The sequence below is a fragment of the Lipotes vexillifer genome, unplaced genomic scaffold, assembly GCF_000442215.2.
Source record: "Lipotes vexillifer unplaced genomic scaffold, Lipotes_vexillifer_v1.1 scaffold3, whole genome shotgun sequence".
Classification (NCBI taxonomy): domain Eukaryota; kingdom Metazoa; phylum Chordata; class Mammalia; order Artiodactyla; family Lipotidae; genus Lipotes; species Lipotes vexillifer.
The window spans coordinates 753,647-768,305 of NW_006783631.1; the positions used below are offsets into that span (position 1 = coordinate 753,647).

The 14,659-nt window shown below is 33.4% G+C and overlaps 1 protein-coding gene across 2 annotated transcripts in view; it reads left to right on the plus strand.

Moving 5' to 3' along the window:
• Positions 1 to 14,659, plus strand: part of DPP10 (dipeptidyl peptidase like 10) — a 681,887-nt gene that overhangs the window by 572,161 nt on the left and 95,067 nt on the right. For both annotated transcript variants that reach the window (XM_007456345.1, XM_007456346.1), the window contains exon 11: positions 4,348 to 4,471. In XM_007456345.1, coding sequence (XP_007456407.1) covers positions 4,348 to 4,471 — 124 coding nt within the window. The remainder of the gene's footprint in view (positions 1 to 4,347; positions 4,472 to 14,659) is intronic.

A 14,659-nucleotide genomic window follows, 5' to 3' on the forward strand; every position in this document is an offset into this window, starting at 1 on the left:
TGAGGATTTTTGCATCTATATTCATCAGTGATATTGGTCTGTAATTTTCTCTTTTTGTAGTATTTTGTCTGGTTTTGGTATCAGGATGATGGTGGCCTCATAGAATGAGTTTGGGAGTGTTCCTTCCTTTGCAATTTTTTGGAAGAGTTTGAGAAGGATGGGTGTTAGCTCTTCTCTAAATGATTGATAGAATTTACCTGTGAAGCCATCTGGTCCTGGGCTTTTGTTTGTTGGAAGATTTTTATTTTTTTATTTTTTATTTTTTATTATCTTTTTTTTTTTTGCGGTACTCGGGCCTCTCACTGTTGTGGCCTCTCCCATTGCGGAGCACAGGCTCCGGACGCGCAGGCCCAGCAGCCATGGCTCGCAGGCCCAGCCGCTCCACGGCATGTGGGATCCTCCCAGACTTGGGCACAAACGTGTGTCCAGGCGTACTCTCAACCACTGCGCCACCAGGGAAGCCTTGTTGGAAGATTTTTAATCACAGTTTCAATTTCATTACTTGTGGTTGGTCTGTTCATATTTTCTGTTTCTTCCTGGTTCAATCTTGGAAGGTTATACTTTTCTAAGAATTTGCCCATTTCTCCCAAGTTGTCAATTTTATTGGCATAGAGTTGCTTGTAGTAGTCTCTTAGGATGCTTTGTATTTCTGCGGTGTGTGTTGTAACTTCACCTTTTTCGTTTCTAATTTTACTGATTTGAGTCCTCTCACTCTTTTTCTTCATGAGTCTGGCTAATGGTTTATCAATTTTGTTTATCTTCTCAAAGAACCAGCTTTTAGTTTTATTGATCTTTGCTATTGTTGTCTTTGTTTCTATTTCATTTATTTCTGCTCTAATCTCTAGGATTTCTTTCCTTCTGCTAACTTGAGGTTTAATTTGTTCTTCTTTCTCTAGTTTCTTTAGGTGTAAGGTTAGATTGTTTATTTGAGATTTTTCTTGTTTCTTGAGGTAGGATTGTATTGCTATACACTTCCCTCTTAGAACTGCTTTTGCTGCATCCCATAGGTTTTGGATCGTCATGTTTTCATTGTCATTTGTCTCTAGGTATTTTTTAATTTCCTCTTTGATTTCCTCAGTGATCTCTTGGTTATTTAGTAACGTATTGTTTATCCTCCATATGTTTGTGTTTTTTACATTTTTTCCCCTGTAATTGATTTCTAATCTCATAGCGTTGTGGTTAGAAAAGATGCTTGATATGATTTCAATTTTCTTAAGTTTACTGAGACTTGATTTGTGGCCCAAGATATGATCCATCCTGGAGAATGTTCCTTGCATACTTGAGAAGAAAGTATAATCTGCTGTTTTTGGATGGAATGTCCTATAAATATCAATTAAATCTATCTGCTCTATTGTGTCATTTAAAACTTGTGTTTCCTTATTAATTTTCTGTTTGGATGATCTGTCCATTGGTGTAAGTGAGTTGTTAAAATCCCCCACTATTATTGTGTTACTGTCAATTTCATCTTTTAGAGCTGTTAGCAGTTACCTTACGTATTGAGGTGCTCCTACGTTGGGTGCATATGTATTTATAATTGTTATATCTTCTTCTTGGATTGATCCCTTGATCATTATGTAGTGTCCTTCCTTGTCTCTTGTAACATTCTTTATTTTAAAGTCTATCTTATCTGATATGAGTATTGCTACTCCAGCTTTCTTTTGATTTCCATTTACATGGAATATCTTTTTCCATCCCTTCACTTTCAGTCTGTATGTGTCCCTAGGTCTGAAGTGGGTCTCTTGTAGACAGAATATATTGGGGTCTTTTTTTTGTATCCATTCAGCAAGCCTGTGTCTTTTGGTTGGAGCATTTAATCCATTCATGTTTAAGGTAATTATGAATATGTATATTCCTATTACCATTTTCTTAATTGTTTTGGGTTTGTTTTTGTAGGTCCTTTTCTTCTCTTGTGTTTCCCATGTAGAGGAGTTCCTTTAGCATTTGTTGTATAGCTGGTTTGGTAGAGCTGAATTCTCTTAGCTTTTGCTTATCTCTAAAGGTTTTAATTTCTCTGTCAAATATGAATGAGATCTTTTCTGGGTAGAGTAATCTTGGTTGTAGGTCTTTCCCTTTCATCACTTTAAATATTTCCTGCCACTCCCTTCTGGCTTGCAGAGTTTCTGCTGAAATATCAGCTGTTAACCTTTTGGGGATTCCCTTGTATATTTTTGGTTGCTTTTCCATTGCTTTTTTAAATATTTTGCCTTTGTATTTAAGTTTTGGTAGTTTGATTGTTTTGTGTCTTGACCATAAATAATTTTTAACTTAATTTTATACTTAACTTAGTGTTCTCTTTAAAATCCATTCATTCACTAGATTTGCACCAGTTGAATTTTAATGTTTTTTCAGTATGAATTTTCTTTTAAATCAAGATTTCACATCTTATATAGTTAATATAATGTGTCAGTGTCTGGGAAGACATTACAAAGATGTTCTTAAAACATTTCACCTGAGGGCTACTTTGAAAGGAAAACACTCAAAATGAATATTTAAAAATTTTTTGTTGTTCCTGTTGTTATTTATTTTAAAAACCATTCATATTAATTCGTCTCATTTGGCACAAAATATAATATTAGTCACTTTTGCTAAATGAGACAAATTTCTGATCAGGTTTGAAATTCTTCTATATGTCAGTTCTCTCCAGATTTTTCAATAACTATTACCACCTTGATTTTGCAGTCTTTGGTCAGTTGTTTAAAACAATCTAATTATCTTTTACTTCAGTTTTGCACAACATTTATGCCAGTTACTCAGGAATATATATTATCACAATTCAGCCCTTTTTTCCTGATTAATTATAGTATCCACTATCATTTTTCTCCATGCTAAACCTTCTAGTTAAATTTCTTAAAAGTTAATGCCTATATTTTTCCTTTTTTTATATTCACACTGACCAATATGGTAATGCATGCAAAATAAATCAGTTTAAACAAAGCGTAGTGAAAGTGAACAAGACACAGATCTTTAAAGAATCACAAGGCCCACTGATCTGGCCAAAGATTAATCTTAAACCAGTAGCATATTTGATTCAAAGTTGCCTTGTTAACTTTATTTTATGATTTCACTGAGTTTCTAGGCAATTTTCAAGTGAGACTCAGCTAGTTGTGAAAGGTGCTGGATAGCTTGAAGAGATTATTGAAGAAAATATGGCAGGATTCACTGTATGACAGGTTATGCTTGTCCTTCTGACATCTTTACTTTGATGGGCTAACTGGTTTTTGAGAGGAAGCACTAACTACTCAATAATGTTAGAAATGTGAGATTCAGGTAGCTGAATGTCTAACTCAGTGTGTCTAAGGAGAGGTGATTTGTATTACAATGTTTTACTTTCATAGGTGATTTTTTTCAAAGTCACTTAAAAACCTGATGCATTCATTTTAAGACAATATTCATGGATGGCATTTTTCAAGCCATTTCTAAATCATATAATCTATTTTGAAACTGGGCAATTTTGTTGGAAATATTTTTTCTTTTTATCATAAATTGAATCAGTATTAATGATTGCATTTTGTTATGTGTGGCTTGGGGGGGGTTGTGATATATTATGTAAATTTCCAGACATAGAATCTATAAAGGAAAAATATAAGCTTTCCCAATCTACAACCATTGTGAGGACATTATAGTTTCCACTGGTTAGCATCCTCACTTTACCAAAAATTCAGTAACCCTTCCTATTCTTCAGTTCGATTCCTTCTTTGTTTTAAACTTTTTCAAATAAATAAGATTAAAACAATAATATTGTAAAAAATATTATGAATAAGATTATATTTCCATTGTCCCTCAATGGAAAAAGACCAAAGCAAACCATTCATGGCTCTGTGGCTCAAGTCCTGTGGATAAAGTGAGATAACCTGGAAGTCATACATAAAAAATAACTATTAAATCAATAATAAGATTTGCCTTTTAATTGATTATTGAATGAATTTTTGAAAAAGTAAAATAGAATATAACTTAGAAAATTTTTTCTTATTTTGCACATATGTTAGCACTGTACTGATCAATAGAAAATTATTTATGAATGTCTAGTATCTTGATTATTTTTATTTTTTCCAAAAAGTTTCCTTCTGTGAAATCATTCACTTTCAAATTTATTCTCAAATTTTCTGTATATTTATGTATATATGTATATGTGCATGTGTTTACATACATACGCACACACATATATTTATATTTATATATGTCAATATTTGAAGAAGCAGATGTGTATATATATAAATGGAGATTAACATGATGTGACATCCTTATAGTGTTTCATTTATTCTGCATGTAAAATAACAAGTGTATATTATTGGTGCTGTACACGTTCTCTGGCTCTAAATGTAAATTTTAATTTTGTTTCTGAACTAGAGAATACTATATCACTATGGTTAAATGGGTAAGCAATACGAAGACGGTGGTCAGATGGTTAAATCGACCTCAGAACATCTCCATCCTCACAGTCTGTGAGACCACTACTGGTGCTTGTAGTAGAGTGAGTATAATTTACTTTCCTTTATGCTTAAAATATAATAGTTTATGCTACCTTTCAAAGGAAAATTAAACAATTCTTTGTGCAAAGACTTCAATATTTAACTTCCAAAGCTATTAAGAGTGTTTACTTTAATTCATAAATCTTTCATACGTTGAAGTAAGAAATATAGATGATAAACAGAAGAGAACAAATTAAGCTTTACAACAATGAATTCTTATATAGTATAAAGGGTAGTCCAAGCCATGTTAGTTTCATTCTCAAATGTAGGCTTTCTCTCTACTTTTTGACAGTGATTAACTTGAGAATATGTGATATTTATTTCCTGTCATCTTTAAACAATTCCAAAAATTCATCGTTTTTTTCTATAGTTCAGATTAGTCTTCTAAAATAAGTGTCTCTGTCTTTAAATTATCTAAAAATATTTTTTTAAAAAATGATTCTTCAGCAACTATGTTTTGAAAGTAGGTTGTATTTCAATTTCTATAATCATGTTTTATAAACTCTGCAGTAGATTCTATAAGTGTAATTTTAAGCTTATTAGTAAAGGGAATACTTTAATAAGTTTAAATTGTTATATTACATATTTGGTACTTGGTAAAGGGTTCTCAATTATTTAACAACAGAATTTTCAAACTTAAGCTTCTGGACAAGATGGAGTAAATGTTACCGGCCTTTCATCTCCATAGTAATCAACTGTAACACTTTACAAAATATATTAACTATATTCAGACATTGGGCAATAAGGCAGTCAAAATATAAATGGTCAAATGAAGCTATGGCTTCCTACTAGTGACACATTTGAGGCCACAGTGCAAGGAGATGGCATCCAAGAAAAGCACAAGTGTATCACTAATCCAAAAAGGCAGGGAGAATCAGAGTTTGAGGCTATTGTGGTGGCTGAATTTTTCAGGACAAATACCACAGGATAGGAGCTATATATAAAAGAACTTCAGCAATATATGTAAAGGTCTCTTAAGTCTTTATCTCAGTGCTTAGCTGTGCAAGTAAAGGGCCTGCCTCAGAGAGGGAAGCAAATAGAGAATCTGCAAGTTGCACAATACTTGGAGACTTTGGAGTAATGAACAGCAAAAATAGAGATCTCTCACTGAAAACCCTAAGCATTCAACTCAGAGCCCAGAAGGAAAATGTATTAGGAATACAACTATTCTATACTCCTTCTAATAAATCTTTAAATCAAACCTTGAAAGAATTCAGTTCATCTGCCTGTAAACTAGCTGCCTGCCAGAACAAAGTTTACTCTTTAAAATAATTAAAAATTCATTCTCAAAAATGTAGCATTCACAATATCAATCACACAATTAAAACATACTATATATGTAGAGACAGAAAATATAACTCACCCACCTCCCCCAAAATAAGAAGCAGACTTACAAAGGATATAGATAATGGAATTAACAAGCAGACTGAAAAAAATTTTAAAAAGCTTTTAGCTATTTTTGTTATTTAACAAATTGAAGGATGGCCATAATTAGTAAACAGATGAGAAGTTTCAGTAGCTAAATATAAACTATATAAACAGAGCAATGAAATTTCAGAAACTGAAAAATACAGTGTCTGAAATGAAAAATTGCCTGGATGAGCTTAACAACAAATTGGACACTGTTGTAGTCAAGGAAATATAAATAATTCAAACAGAAGTCTTGAGGGAAAAAAGGCTGGGAAAAAAAAAAGAGCAAAGTCTTAACTACCTGTAGAACAATATAAACTGGTATATATGTAAAATTTTATATACAGAAGGAAAAATTTGATATACCAGGGCAGAAAAAAATGTAAGAATGTAAAATGTAAAAATGTAAGAATGTACAAAAATGTAACAATGACTTAAATAATCAAATTTGATGAAAAACCATTAATCTATATGTCTAAGAAGTTAGAAAAATCTCAAACAGAATAAAGACAAAGAAAAAAATACATCACCACATAGTACATAAATTAATGCAAACAAAAGATTAAGAGAGGAAATTTAAAGTAGCCTTAGAGAAAAACACATTACATATTGGGAAATATAATGATGAGAATTATGGCTTGTGTCTCACCAGAAACAATGCAAACCAGAAAGCAATGGAAGGAAGTCATTATTAAAGGACTACATCCTATGAAAATATCTTTAAAACACGAAGACCAAGGAAGATATTTTCAGATAAATTGGAACTGAGATAATTCATCAAAAGTAGATCTGCAAAAAAAAAAAAAAAAAAAAAAAAGTAGATCTGCTTAAGTAACAGGAAATGAAGTTATTCAGGCTAAAATAAATGACATCAGATGAAAACTCAGATCAAAATGAAGGAAATAAAGGTGCCAAATAAGGTAAATATGTGAATAAAATAAAATAATTCCTAGTACTTAAATTTTCGAAAAGGTAATTAAGGAAATTAAAGTAGTATAGAATAAAGATATTAATAGAATAATTTCATAATGATACAGTGTGAATTGATTAGGAAGATATAACAATTCTAAGTACCTACACTTCTAATAATAAAGTTTCTAAATATTTAAGCAAAAGCTGACAAAACTAAGGAAGAAATATACTGAGACTTAAATATTATTTTCAATGTATTTGACGAAATAAGTCATCAAAAATCTGTAATGATAACAAAAGATCTGGACAATACTATCAACACCTTAAACAAATTGATATTTAGGAAAAATTTTACTCAACAACTATATAATAAACAATCTTTTCAAGTGCAAGGGGAATATTCAAAAATCTCAAAGTGCAAAAAGTGAAATCAAGCAGAGTATATTGTTTGACTACAAGAGAATTAAATTAGAAATTAGTAACTAAAAGATAATTGGGAAATTGACAAGTATTTGGAAAATTAATAAAACATACTCCTAAATAATTCATAAGTTAAACGACAAATCACAAAAGAAATTAAAAACAATTTAAAATTCAAACGTAATGAAAACATAGCAGGTCCAAATATATGGGTAAGGCAAAATGATGTTTAAAATGAAGTTTATATCTTTAAATGCATATATTAGAAAAGGAAAAAGGTATTGAATCAATGGTAAATCTCCAAGTTATGAAGCTAGAGAAAGAAGTACAAAATTAGCTCAAAGTAATTAGAAGGACTGAAATATAAAAAGAAAAGTACAAATTAATAAAACACAAGATAATCTATAGAGAAAATTGGTGAAAGCAAAAAAAGATGAATAAAATTGATAAATCCTTATTTGTACTGATGAAGAAAAAACACCCCACAAACTACCAATTTCAAGAATGAAAGGGTCCCTATCAATATACTGATGGCATTTTTTACAGAGCTAGAACAAATAATTTTAAAATTTGTGTGGAAACACAAAAGACTCTGAATAGCCAAAATAATTTTGAGAAAGAACAGGGCTGGAGGGACCACACTCCCTGCCTACAGACTGTACTACAAAACTACAATAATCAAACCAGTACAGTATAGGCACAAAAACAGACATAGATCAATGGAACACAATAGATATCCTGGAAATAAACTCACACACTTATTGTCAATTAATCAATGACAAAGAAGCCAAGAATATACAATGGAGAAAAGACAGTATTATCGATAAGTGGTGCTGGGAAAACTAGGAAGCTATATATAAAAAAATGAGATTAAAACATTTCCTCACACCATATATTGGGGTTGGCCAAAAATTTCATTTGGGTTTTTCCCTAAGATGTTATGGAAAAACCTGAATAAACTTTTTGGTGAGCCCAATACAAAATTAAATTCAAGATGGATTAAAGACCTAAATGCAAGACCTGAAACCATAAAACTCCTAGAAGGAAACATAGAACACTCTTTGACATAAATTGTAGCAATACTTTTTTTGAATCTGTCTCCTAAGGCAAAAGAAATAAAACCAAAAATTAAAAATGAGACCTAATCAAACTTAAAAGCTTTTGCACAGCAAAGGAAACTATTGACAAAATGAAAAAATATACTAAATGGGCAACAGCATGCTTCCACTATGCCACTCTGCTAAGCACAGGATAATCTACTAAGTGGGAGAAAATATTTGCAAATGATATGACTCATAAGGGATTAATATACAAAATATATAAACAGCTCATACAATTCAATATCTAAAAAGAAAGCCCAATTAAAAAATGGACAGAAGACCTGAATAGACATTTTCCCAAAGAAGACCTTCAGATGGCCAACAGGCACATGAAAAGGTGCTCAACATCGCTAATCATCAGAGAAATGCAACTCAAAACCACAAAGAGATGTCACCTCACACCTGTCAGAATGGCTATTATCAAAAAGATAACAAATAACAAATGTTCAGGAGAATGTGGAGAAAAGCCAACCCTGTACAGTGTAGGTAAAAATGTCAATTGTTGCAGCCACTTGGAAAACAGTATGGAGGTTCCTCAAAAAACTGAAACTAGAACTACCTTATGACTCAGCAATTCTACTTCTGGGTATACATCCAAAAAAACACCCCCAAAACACTAATTTGAAAAGATACATGCATTACAATATTCATTGTGACATTATTTACTATAGCCAACATATGAAAGCAACCTAAGTGTCCATCAACAAATGAATGGATAAAGAAGAAGTGGTATACACACACACACACACACACACACACACACACACACACATAATGGAATATTGATCAGCCATAGAAAAGAATGAAACTTTGCTATTTGGAATAATATGGATCGGCCCAGTGCGTGTTATACTTAGTAAAATAAGTCAGACAGAAAAAGACAAATACTGTATATTATCACTTATATGTGGACTCTAAAACATAAAACAAATGAATGAATATAACAAAACAGAAACAGATTCACAGATATGGAGAACAAACTAGCGGTTACCAGTGGGGATAGGGGAATAAGAGGTACAAACTACTGTATATAAAATAAATAAGCTATAAGGATATATTTTACAGCACAGGGAATATAGTCAATATTTTAAAATAAGTTTAAATGGAGTATAATCTATAAAGATTTTGAAACACTATGTTGTACACTTGGAAATAATATAATATTGTAAATCAACTATACCTCAACGAAAATAAGAATGAGAGGGGACATCACTATAGAGCCTATAAATATTTAAATGGTAAGAAGGGAGTTGTGTGCCAATAAATTCTTAAGTATATGATATGAAAAAAAATTATTTGAGAGGTAAAAATGACCAAAAGTAGTGTCTGAAGAGGAAAAACACTGGAATAGTTCTATACCAATTAGAGAAATTGAATTAATGATTACAAATCTTCCCACAACAAAAACTCCAGGACCCAGTGGCTTCAGTGATGGATTCCTTTAATGACGTAAGGAATAAAAGAGGTCACATGAGTCATCAAGGTGGCAACATAGGTCATTCCAGACTTCAGTCCCTCTCAGAAGAAGACAAAAAGCAACTATCCATACACAGGACACCACCGTGAAAATCCTGGGACATGGGAGTGAGAGTGAAGCACCCTCCTGGACCACAGAGACTGAAAAGAACCCATTAGAAGGATAAGAATAGTGGCTACACTCTGCATTGCCCCTCCCCCAGGCCAGCATAGTGCCACACCGAGAGGGTCCCCTCTGGACCTACAGTTTCTCCAGTAGGAAAAATGAGAGCCCAAGATGGACATCTAGCTCCCCCAGAATTGTGGGTTTTTTCGTGGGAGGCCCACTTGAGTCTTGCCTCCAGATGTTCATGGGGGGAATTTGGAGGATTAGTCCACTGGAGATGAGATCGTGATGGAGAAGGGTGGGCTGGATCTTATAGTAACCAACTCTCAGATCTTGGCAGACAGAATTCATCTTCCCAGTGGTGCTCAAGTAGAAATCCAAAGCAGCAAGTTTGCCATCTGTAAAGCCGAGACAGTGACCCCATCTGGCCAGGGTACTAGGTTTGTAGTTCTGCCTCACTCAGGACCCCAAATGGGAAGCATAATCACCTGCTCTGCAGCCCTGCAGGAGGAAGCTAGTTCATAGCTCTGCCTACTGCTGAGTGCAGCTCTGCACTGTCTGACCAGGAAGCCTGGCCAGATCGCCCAGGAAGCTCTATAGACCAGTAGCACCTAAGTGAGAAGTGAACCCAGCCAGTGGCTTTGCCCTCCTGCAGAACCAAAGCTAATGGCTCCATCTGACCAGGGAGCTTGGTACACAGCTTAGCCTGATTCAGTCTCTAAACAGTGAGCCTTGCCACTATTGGATCCTGTTCTGTGGCCTCACCCAGGCAGGAAGCTAATTCTTAGGCCCACTCAGTGCTAAATATAGCCTCTATTCCCACCCAACCTGTAAACCTAACCAGAGCACCCAGGATGCTGCATAACCCATCCTACATCCTCACCTACAGTGGCATCTGAACAGTGAGTTGGGCCAGTAACTATGCCCATCTACAGAGCAAAACCCTTGGCTCTGTCTTGTCGGGAAACTCATTGTGCAGTTTTGCCTAATTTGGAGCCCCAAACAATGTGCTGTGCTGTCCTTGGGGCCCATTCTGCTGCCTTCCCTGCATAAGGAAGCTAATTTATAGCCCTTCCTACTGCACTACCCAATCCTACCCAACTAGGAAGCCTGATGGGAGAAATAGTGTAGCCCATCCTACCACCATGCTTGTGCAGAAAATCAAGCCAGTCCTATCTAACAGTTCCCTGTCTGTGGCACCCTCACATGTACACCTCAGAGCTTGGGAAGTGGTTTTGCCCCAATATAGACCCCAATAGCAAGCTCCACCTTCCCAAGGATGTTACCAGTTGACCCCAAGCTGACCTGACTGATGAAGGGCTGTCTCTGTAAAAGCAAACCTGTAAAGTTTAGAAGAGGAGAACCCTTACTCATACACCCAGATACCAAAGTAAGGAAGCAAGGATCACAAAATATCAGGTAAACATGACACTACCAAAGGAAAGAATAAAACTTCAATAACTGACCCTAAAGAAATGGAAATCTGTCTAAGTTATCTGCTTGAAATTGGGTGTTATAAGATATCATATGTAAGCCTCATGGTTACCACAAAGGAAAAGCCTATAATAATTATACAAGAGATTATGTTCATGGAGTCAAAACATACCACTACAAAACTTCATCAGATCACAAAAGAAGACAGCAAGACAAGAAGCAAGGAACAAATGGATCTGTAAAGCCGTAAAACCAAAAAACAATGAACAAAATGGCAATAATAAGTCCTTACCTATTAATAATTACATTAAATGTAAATGGATTAAATTTTCCAGTCAAAAGACATAGAGTGGCTGAATGGATTAAAAAGAAAAAATCCAGTAATATGCTGCCTACATATATTGACTGAAAGCAAAAGGATGGAAAAAGATATTTCAAGCAAATGTTAAACAAAGGAAAGCAGGGTAGCTATACTTGTTTCAGAAAGATATAGACTTTAAGCAAAAAAAGGCAATGAAAGACACAAAAGGTCATTATTTAAAGATAAAGGGGTCAATCCATCAAGAAGACATAACAATTGTAAATATTTATTCACCCATATATAAATATATAAAGTAAATACTAACAAAACTAAAAAGAGAAATAAACATCAATACAATAATAGTTGGAGAATTCAATACCCCACTCTCAGCAATGGGTATATCATCCAGAGAGAGAATCAAGGAAATAGTTGATTTTAACAACACTATAGAGCAAATGGAGCTAATAGAAATATATAGAATACTCGCATACAACAGCAGCAGAATACACATTCTTCTCAAGCTCACATGGAACTCTTTATAGCATAGATTATATGTTAGGCCACAAATCAAGTCTCAGCAAATTGAAGATTGAAATCATACGGTTTTTTTTTTCTGATCGCAATGGTATGAAACTAGGAATCAATAGCAGAAGGAAAATTGGAGAATTCAGAAATACATGGAAAGTAAACAACACACTCTTGAACAACTAATGAATCAAATAAAAAAAGGGGAAATAGAAAAGTATATTGAGACAAACAATAATGGAAACACAATATAGCAAAAGATATGAGAATTATTTGAAGAAGGTCTGAGAGGAAAATATATAGCTGTTAATATATACATCAAGAAAATAAAAAGATGTCAGAAAACAACCTAATTCTATATCTCAAGGAACTAGAAATAGAAGAACAAATTAAGCCCAAAATTAGCAGAAAGAAGGAAATAATAAAGATTAGAGGAGAAACAAATGAAATGTAGAGTTGGAAAACAATAGAAACAATTCATAAAACTAAGAGATGGTTCTTTGAAAATATAAACAAAATTGGAAAACCTTAAGTAGATTGACCAAGAAAAGAAGAGACAGGACTAAAAGTTTCTAAACATTATAAATGAAAGAGAGAACATAGCAACTGACATAGATATTGCAGAAATACAAAGGTTCTTAGAAGACAACTATGAACAATTATATGCCAACTAATTGGACAACCGAGAAGAAATGGATAAATTCCTATGAACATCAAACCTACCAAGAATGAATCATGAAGAAATAGAAAATCTGAACAGACCAATTACTACTAAAGAGGTTGAATCAGTAATCAAAATCCTCCCAACAAAGAAAAGCCCAGGACCTGGGCTTTTCACTGGTCACTGGCTTCACTGGTGAAAATTACCAAGTATTTAAAGAATTAACACCAATCCTTTCCAAACACTTCCCAAATGTCAAAGAGGAGGGGATACTCCCAAACTCATTTTATGTGGCAAGCATTACTATGATATTGCAGCCAGACAAGGATGCTACAAGAAAAGAAAATTAAGACCCATATCACTGGTGAATATAAATGTAAAAATTCGCAACAAAATACAAGCAAACTGAATTCAGAAGCATAGTAAAAGGATCATATACCATGACCAAGTGGGATTCATCCCTCAGATGTAAAGGTGATTCAACATATGCAAGTCAATAAATGTGATACACCACATTAATAGAATGAAAGATAAAAATCATCTCAATAGATGCAGAAAAAAGCATTTGACAAAGTTCAACATCCATTTTTGTAAAAAACTCTCAACAAAGTGGCTATAAAGGGAACATATTTTAACACAATAAAGTCAATATATGACAGACTCATACCTAACTTCGTACGCAATGGTGAAAAGCTAAAAGCTTATCCTCTAAGATCAGGAACAAGACAAGGATGCCCACTCTCACCACTCTTATTCAACATAGTACTGAAAGTTTTTCAGATAAGAGAAAGAAAGAAAATCCATCAGAATTAGAAAGGAGGAAGTAAAATTGACTCTATTTGCAGACGATATGATTTTATACATAGAAAATACTGAAGACTCCACCAAAAACAATTAGATCTAATTAATGAATTCAGTAAAGTTGCAGGATGCAAAATCAATGTACATTAATCAGTACTGTTTATATATAATAACAAATTATCTGAAAAAGAATAAAAGAAAATGATCCCATTTACAATAGAATTCAAAACAATAAAATATTTAGGAATAAATTTATCTTAGGAGGTGAAAGATATCTATACTGAAAACTATAGGACCCTGATAAAAAAAATTGAGAAAGACAGAAAAAGAAGGAAAGATGTCTTGTGTTCATGGATTGGAAGAATTAATATTGTTAACATGTTCGTCTGTAGATTTAATGCAATACAAATCAGATTCCAGTGGCATTTTTTTACAGAAATAAATAAAATATTCTAAAATTCGTATGGAGCAACAAAAAACCCTGAATAGCAAAAGCAATCATGTGAAAGAAAATCAAAACTAGAGGCATCATACTCCCAGATTTCAAACTATGCTAAAAAGCTTTGTTAATTAAAACAGTATGATACTGGAATAAAAATAGACACATAGACCCATGGATCATAATAGAGAGCCCAGGAATAAACTGCCACATATATATCCAACTGCTATTTGATAAGGGAGCCAAGAACATGCAATGGAAAAAGGACAGTCTCTTCAAGAAATGGTGTTGGGAAAACTGTATAACCACATACAGAAAAATGAAATTGGACCCCTATTTACACCATTCACAGAAATTAAATCTAAATGGATTAAAGACAAATAAAAGACACGAATCCATAAAAAATCCTTGAAGAAAACAAAGGGGAAAACTTTCTTGACTTTGGTCTTGGATTGGATTTTTGGATATAACATCTAAAGCACAAGCAACAAAATAAAACGTAAACTATGTCAAATTAAAAAGCCTCTGCACAGCAAAAGAACAGTCAACAAAATGAAAAACCAACCTACGGAATGGGAGAAAATATCTGCAAATCATATGTCTGA